At 52.6% G+C, this 7,636-nt stretch overlaps 1 protein-coding gene across 1 annotated transcript in view; it reads left to right on the plus strand.

Annotated features, from left to right (window-relative positions):
• The window catches only part of INA (internexin neuronal intermediate filament protein alpha), a 4,138-nt gene extending 793 nt beyond the window's left edge, over nt 1–3,345 (plus strand). The window contains exons 2-4 of the mRNA XM_026050681.1: nt 14–124; nt 2,348–2,472; nt 3,008–3,345. Of these exons, the coding sequence (XP_025906466.1) occupies nt 14–124; nt 2,348–2,472; nt 3,008–3,305 (534 nt within the window). The 3' untranslated portion in view covers nt 3,306–3,345. The remainder of the gene's footprint in view (nt 1–13; nt 125–2,347; nt 2,473–3,007) is intronic.
• The last annotated feature ends 4,291 nt before the right edge of the window (nt 3,346–7,636 follow it).

The raw sequence follows: 7,636 nt of genomic DNA on the forward strand, positions 1-7,636 counted from the left end.
GTGTCGCCGCCAGCTGCGCGCCCGCGACGCCGCCCTCGAGAGCCTGCGCGGAGCCCGCGACTCCCTGGAGCGGCAGCTGCGCGACTCGGCCGAGCGGCACAGCGCGGAGGCGGCCGGCTTGCAGGTGAGCGCCGCGCAACGCCGCCCCGGGCACCCTGCGCGGCCCCGGGCACCCTGCGCGGGACGAGCATCCCCGGCGGGTGCAGCCCCGAGCACCGCCATCCTGCCGCCCTGCACACGCTGCGCACGCCCGGGCATCCCCGCCCAGCGCAGCATCCCTGGATCTAAGCAGCACCGACCACCGCACCCTGCTCCCCACAGCATCCTGCTCCCCACAGCACCCTGCACAGGGCCGAGCAACCCCACCCTGCTGCCCTGAGCACCATGCCCAGCACTGRACATCCCCGCCCAGTGCAGCACCCCCAGCTCTGCGCAGTCCTGAGCCCCCGCAGCACCAAGCATCTCCACCCAATGCAACCCCCATGGACCTCCAAAGCTCCCCCTCTCCAAGCACTGCACAGCATCCAGCACCTCTGCTGTCCCCTCCTCTATCTCCATGCTCCTGGCGGTGCTGTCAGGGTGGGCTGTGGGATGACACCCCTGCATCCCGTCCCTGTGGGGCTTTCGAGTGGCATGGCCTGGCGCTGGGCATTGCTGGCATCAGAGCAGCAAGACTGATGCTGCAGACAGTCCTTATGTCTCTGGAAACCTGAACATAAGCGACTCTTTCACAGCAAATGTGCTTCCATGTCATTTACTGAATTTTCTGACTTCAAGGAAATATTTGTTACTTAAAATACAATAAATCCTGAGATTATACTGTTAAGAGCTATTAAAACATCCATGAATTCTAAATCAAGCCAATTCCAAAAAAAAAAAAAAAAAAAAAAAAAAAAAAACCTGCCTTGGGTCATCCCTGAAGGACACTCTTACATCACACCCAAGCAAGCTTTGTCATTTCCAAGGCCAAATTCTGCCTGGCTCTCCAGAAAGCCATGGTTGCAGCTCCACACTGCTTGTAGCCCTGCTGAACAGCCATGGTCTCCTCGTTCACCAAATCTTGTGGAAACAGTTCGGCAATACATAATTTTTCCCCTAGTAGATGAAAGGATGATGCCTAAGTAATCTCCTTAAATAGTTCTGATGCCTTGTGAAAAGTGCGATTGCAGGGAGGACACATATATTRGAGAGACAAAAAATGATGCAGCTGGATTAAAGATCACTATAATTGAACATCTAGCTATGGCACATCAGCATTTTTCCTCTGTTACTCCCAGGTTCTGCCTTAAGCGTAATCATACGTTTCTTTTGAATAAAGTGTTTGTCTACGAGCTAAATAATTTCCCTGAATGAAACCAGTGGGAACAGACAGAGGTCAGCTTTAAAAGGGAATATTCCTATTTTTCTGGGGTGTGATGTTTTCTTACAGGCTCCAAAAGTGGGGTGGGGTTTCTCTATATTCTGCTTAGCTACCCAGCACCAAGCCCTGTGTCAGACTGCTTTGCAATGGGGTTTGCATCGACGTGCGTCTCTGCACGCACCTTCTGCAGCACCGCGTTGCCACTCGGGGCTGCTTTCTGCAGCCGGCTCCTTCCCCCTCAGGCCCTCCATGGCCGGTGGCTCCCATTTTCCAGCATTTCCCCCCTCTCGGGGAGCTCCCTTGCAGCTGCAGGGGTCTCAGGGGTGCAAAGACCAGGCAGGAGGGATGCAGCAGCATTTGCAGCTGGCTCTGCAGTCTGCAAATCGCTTACTCACGGCTGCTGCATGTCATGCAGAGCTGGTGGCTGAGGGGGAGCCTTGGCTCTGCAACAGCCCCTGTGGCTGCTGCTTTTACTGATGTCTTTCTTGCACCAGACCCTCATGCAGCCTCCTGCTGTCCTTGAGTCGCAGTTTTCTCTGCTTTGTAACCATGTTTGTGGGTCTGCGCTTGTCTTCTCCTATGGACAGGGCTACATGTTCCACTAAACTAAACTAAACTAAACTAAACTAAACTAAACTAAACTAAACTAAAATAAAATAAAATAAAATAAAATAAAATAAAATGTCAGTCCTCCCTTGTCAGCAAGTGGTAGAGCTGTCCACAAACTCCTCCACGCTGTGGTCAAAAGTGGATTTTGCAGCTATGAGAGGGCAAAACTGCTGCAAAGGAAGAGGTGGCAGCAACTTGTGTCCTGCAAGGGGGGAGAGTGGCCAGGATGGGCTGGAGGAGGGGTGAATGTCACCTCTGGAGCCAGTTGTATTGGGAGCCAGAGAGAATTGTCCCTTCTCCATGGTGACCAGAGCAGAAATCCCACAGCAGAGGACCCAGAACCGCAGCAGTGACCGCGCTGCCTTTGCCTCCCTGCAGGACACCATCGGGCAGCTGGAGGACGACCTCCGAAACACCAAGAATGAGATGGCCCGGCACTTGAGGGAGTAYCAGGACCTGCTTAACGTGAAGATGGCCCTCGACATCGAGATAGCCGCCTACAGGTACCCCGGCCAYCCCCCAGCCCGCATAGATGCAGGGAAATTTGGGATTGGGAACTTGCCTCCTTGGCAGGGTCAATGTGTGTTGGGTCAGGGCATTGCAAGCATCTCTTGCACAGGTGGAAAGGCAGATCCACACTGCAGTTCAGAGAGCTGGGCTTTGGTGGGGTTTCCAGAGACGGAGGATGGAGCCAGTCTTATGGAACACATTTTGCAAGTGCCTCCAAAATCACTGAGAAAAGTATTCTTATCTTAAACTAGTTTCATGCTGCTTGGCTTCATGCTTATCCATGAAAGGATAGATGCTGGGAGAAAGGGCCTGGGACAGATCCTCACTAGTGCTGCAGAGACATAGCGAGGAGGAAGGCAGTGCAGGGGGGATCTGCAGCACTGTTTGAGACAATTTTCAACCCGGCTTTGGGTGACAACCAAGGTTCCTGGCTGCCCTGAGGGTCTGGTGTGGTCCAGACTGGTCATGACTGCGAAGGAGTCCTGAGGATGTCCCAGACTAACCTCTCCCATTGCCCTGTGCTTGCAGGAAGCTRCTGGAGGGGGAGGAGACGTACTTCAGCGATGGAAGCATCAGCCTTGGAGCCTCCAACCCATTCCCTAACTCCACTTACTCTTTCCAGCCAAAGGGCTTTAGCTCCTCCATGACCACTGGCACAAAAGCATTCCCTCTGTCTATCAGGAAAGAGGAGGAAGAGGAAGTCATTAAAGTGGCCTCCCGAATATCATCCAGCCGGGCTGAAGTGATAGAGGAGACCATAACCTCCACCAAAAAGATGGAGAGAGCCAACCTGCGCCAAGGGAGCCTAACAGCTGTAAACATGTAACCAGGGCTCTCCTGGCCCTTTTGCATTCGAGGGGGATCAGCCTGTTCCAGGGGAGTGTGGCTGCCAGGAGCTTCRTCCCCGCCTGGGAGACTCCGGGGCGCCCGGGTCCCTTTCGGGACACKCTGCTCCCTCTCGGAGGAGGCGCGGGCAGCGCCGCAGCCAGCTAGATGCATGTCGGTCGTGTTCGTGGTTGCACCGTGGCCCATAGCGCTCACGTTCCCTCCTGCGGCCAAGATGGAGCCGTGTGGCTCTGTAGGTTGGTGGGTGATGGAAACRGGACCCAACACACTCGCTACAGCTAGTTCCCAGGCTCTAGGCCTTCGTCTTGTGTCTAAACCTGTGTGTATCCAAAATAAGCCCCTCCTCAAGCTGCAGCCATCCACTTGAATCCCAGGAGCACCGAAATAGCCATAGTGAACTGTGAAGGTACCTAACTTCTGCTATATGAGTCACATAAGTTTTAAACTATAAGGAATAGTCATTTTTCTTGTTTTGATTCCCCACACGATGCTCTCTCTCAGCAGCATTAGCCTAGCCACGTGACAGGACTTGCTAGTGGCTGGGAAGCAGTGRCATCACCAGCACTGAGGGCTTGGGCGCCCCAGGCCCCAAAAACCTCCCTATGCAGCTGCCAAGAGCCACCTAAAAACCCTGGGACCACATCAGAAACCAGCCCTGAGCGGGTGCCACTGGTGGCTGCCCAAGATCCCTGTGTGCCAAAACCTCCTAGCGCATCCGCATCTCCCGCCACTGGAGCTGCTCCAATGCGCCCGTGCCAACCTGGACGTAGCTGTAGGTTTCCTTCAATGCCTTAAAATGTCCAGCACTGATGTCCACAAGAGGCCACAAGCCACACGTGCTGCGGGTCAGGGCAGCTCCAGGGCCCGGGGGCACTTGCACCCACTCTCCCTCTTTGTGTTGTAAGGCACGAGTTAGTCATTAAAAAGGAGGAGATATTTGTGTGAACCAACTGAGCTGTCCTGTGGTCTTTGCCTTCARGGTCTTTCTTGACATTTCCAAGCCAAAGAGGTTGGGAGGAGGATGACCTATYGTCTTGGGAAGCCTGGAGGAGGGCACTGGTTGGGAAAATGACTGGTTGGGACCAGAGAAGGGGCTCAGGAAGGACCTAAACACACCAGAAGGGAGCAGTCTGCGGTTTAGGTAACCTTAGGAATTTGGTGGCACCTCTGCTCCATCCCAAAGACTCAGCGACCTTGCAGGGTCTGATCCTGCCCCAGTGACTCCCACAGCAGCCCATGATGTGCTGGGCCTGATGCAGCACAGGATGATCCAGCATCCTGTGCTGGATGGTCCCAGCCCGGAGGTCTCGACATGGGGCCACCTCCCAGCGCAGCAGGCAGCTCACACAGCTCTGCCGAGCAGGCGCATTTGGGCAGCAGGGAGGCTCTCACCCCGGGACCAGACCAGGTCCAGGYCTGCTCTCACCTCTTACCCCACGGGATGCTCCTTGCCCTCTCTCTTCCCAGCTTTAGGAGAATATTGAAGGCAACACAGAGCTCAGTGTGGGGGCATCCATGCCAACCCCTGCTCCTGCAGCTGCCACGTGCACGGTGGCTCCTCGTGCCKGCCGGCTCTTGGCTCCTCCTGAAGCCTTCGCCAGCACACTGCCAGCTCCAACAAGGCAATAAATCCTCCTTTGCGGCCCCATCTTTTTTCCTGGTTTAATCACCAGGGCTGCCTGAGGAAAGAATCAGAGCACACTGCAGGTGCTRCAAGATTTATGCCTCTGCAGAGCCTAGACCGTGCGGATACAGGGCAGCTGCAGACACTGACCGCACCATCTCACGGGGAGAAGCAAAGAGCAGCCCTTTCCGCACGGCGCTACCCCGTGTTCTTCCCACACCATAAAGGACTCCAGCCTCCAGGAAGGGGGACAAGCTCCCACCCCAGAGCTGGCTGCAGACCTGTGTGCAGGCAGCTGTGCTTCGTGGCAGCATCGTTCTCCTCATTGCATCTCCCCATGGGCTAGATGGAGCCGTCCGTGCACGCTGGGACACCAGCTGAGCAGGTCTGGGTCACCTTCTGCTGTGGCAATGGGAGGTGCTTTTTTTCCATCGTGATCCCAGAAGCAGGAGAGCTTCTAGGGAGCTTTGCAGCAAGAGCCTGTGCTGAAAYGTACAGTTCCTGAGAGCGGGCAAGAGTCCTTGCACAGGGAGGAGAAATTAAGCCAGAGAAACCTCCTGGTGCTGTAATTCATGAAAGAGCAAGCTGCTGAACTGAGCCAAACAGAAACATTTCAGTGGAGATAAAACAAAACAAAAAATTGTCTCTGGCAAGAATGCAAACATCCCCATTTCCAGGCCAGGGAAAAGCCTTGTTATTGAGCAAGGAGGAATTTACAGACGATTCGGAGCASAGCCTCCTCCAGCTCCACAGCACAGACACCTCTGCAGAGGGAAGAGCTTCYCCTGGAGTGAGTGACCCACAGCGAGAGCAGTCCCCTGATGAGAGCAGCCAGATGTGCACCGGAACATCTGCAGCAGCGGGGTTGACACTTGAACGTTACAGAAACAACACTGGTGATAGGAGCTCATTTGGGCAAGTATTCACGGGCGTCTGGAAATAAGGATCATTTACTCTGCTGGCTGCCTGTGACAGAAAGACCTGAGGAAAGACACAGGAGGCACAACAGGGAAAATCCCAGTYGAGCACAGAGGCCCTGGGGCTCTACGGCTGAAAATGTCCATCAGTATTTGAAGCAGGGCAAAATGTTTCCAGCAAAATGAAATATTCTTAGACTAGACCCTTAAGGAATCAAGGATTATGTGGGCCTACTGTGACCGGACACACTCCCTTTCCTGGGCATTTTTTCTGCTCATCAGCTTAACTTTAGCCATATTTGACAGAAGAGCAAATGTCCCAAAGACACCAAACCCATCCCAGTTTCAYGCAAGCTGCTGCACAGGCAAAACATGCTCATTGATAACAAGTATGAATCATCTTCTCAGCACCCATGCAGAAGGCAGGAATTACGAACACCTCAAGACCAATGCAAGCTCCCTTGTGAGCTCATTTACAGAGAAAAAGTAAAGTTATTACAGAAGGAAAGGCAGAAAGAAAGGAGCTTTACTGTTTTTTGGACTGTTTTACTGTTTTACTGTTGGCTGGACAACTCATTTCTTAAAAAGAGCCAATTCCCTTAGACGGAAATTCTTCGCAGGCAAACAAATCAACTGCATGCAAGCAGCCTACAAATTCCTCATCACTCATAAGAATGTGAAACATGTAAAATTATGGTGTTCTGAAAGTTGCTTTGGTGATAACTATTGGTCCTGCTCTCCCTGTTTTCCTTCATTCAGCTGTGAAAAAGATCTCTGCGTTTTTCAGCTGCTGCCTGCCCTTACATACCTAGCCCGGGGTGCAGGGTCTCATTCACACGTGTCCTTGGTGCTCCAGAAGGACAAATGCAGAGGGAAGGAGCTCGCCTCAAGGTCGCAGGGCAGGTCGGTGATGGAGCTGAGGGAAGGCAGCCGTCCTTGCGCTCAGCTTATCCACCCGCACAGTCTTCCCAACACTGAGAAAAGCCACCACCAGCCACCTTCTCTAYGCTGTGGCATTTAAACAATGCGCTCTTTCATCACCTTTTGTAGGTGAAACATTTTCCCATGTCCCCATGTCTCATCCCCAGGAGGTCTCACCTCTCAGTTCCCAATATATGCAGGAATGTGGTATTTCTTCTGCAAGGACAATTTGGGCCAGCCCTTGAAATAGCATCTTATCTCATCGCAGCCCACATAAAAGGCTGCCGTGAGCAGCGGGCTCCGAGCAAACTGCGCTATCTCGGAAGGACTGTTTGCCTCCTGGCACCGGGGAAAAAGGGCTCTCCAGGAAGACGCCGTTTCCTTCTTCGTCATCTCTGCCAAGCCTCTGTGTCTGCTTCTCCCTTGCTAACATTGCCTTTAGAGGGAAACAAATTTTAAGATTTCATTTCCAAAAAAATGCTTTAATCAAACAACAAGAGAAAAACAGAACTTTCTTTCACTTAGCAAAATAATTTGTGTCAAGGCAGCAGTGATCTGAAAACTAAAAACACGAGGATAAACTAAACCAGATTGTGGCAAAGATGATGATAGCGTTGCATCCAGCTTCAGCAACCATTTTGCCATTGCAAGGCAGTCAATCAATACTGCATTTCACCTCAGAATGGATTACTACTCACCTCAGAAAAAAAAAAAAATCAATAAAACTTGATCTGTTTGGTAAGCAAGGTCAGTATATGACCTGTCACCATGGTAACTTTTTGAACTCTCAGCAAATATAAGTATCTGTCAGCTCGCTCAGCAAATGTCTTGCAAAGTTGGCATGTGTAA

Source organism: Nothoprocta perdicaria, unplaced genomic scaffold (genome assembly GCF_003342845.1).
Source record: "Nothoprocta perdicaria isolate Ctin4 unplaced genomic scaffold, notPer1 scaffold_7, whole genome shotgun sequence".
Taxonomy (NCBI): domain Eukaryota; kingdom Metazoa; phylum Chordata; class Aves; order Tinamiformes; family Tinamidae; genus Nothoprocta; species Nothoprocta perdicaria.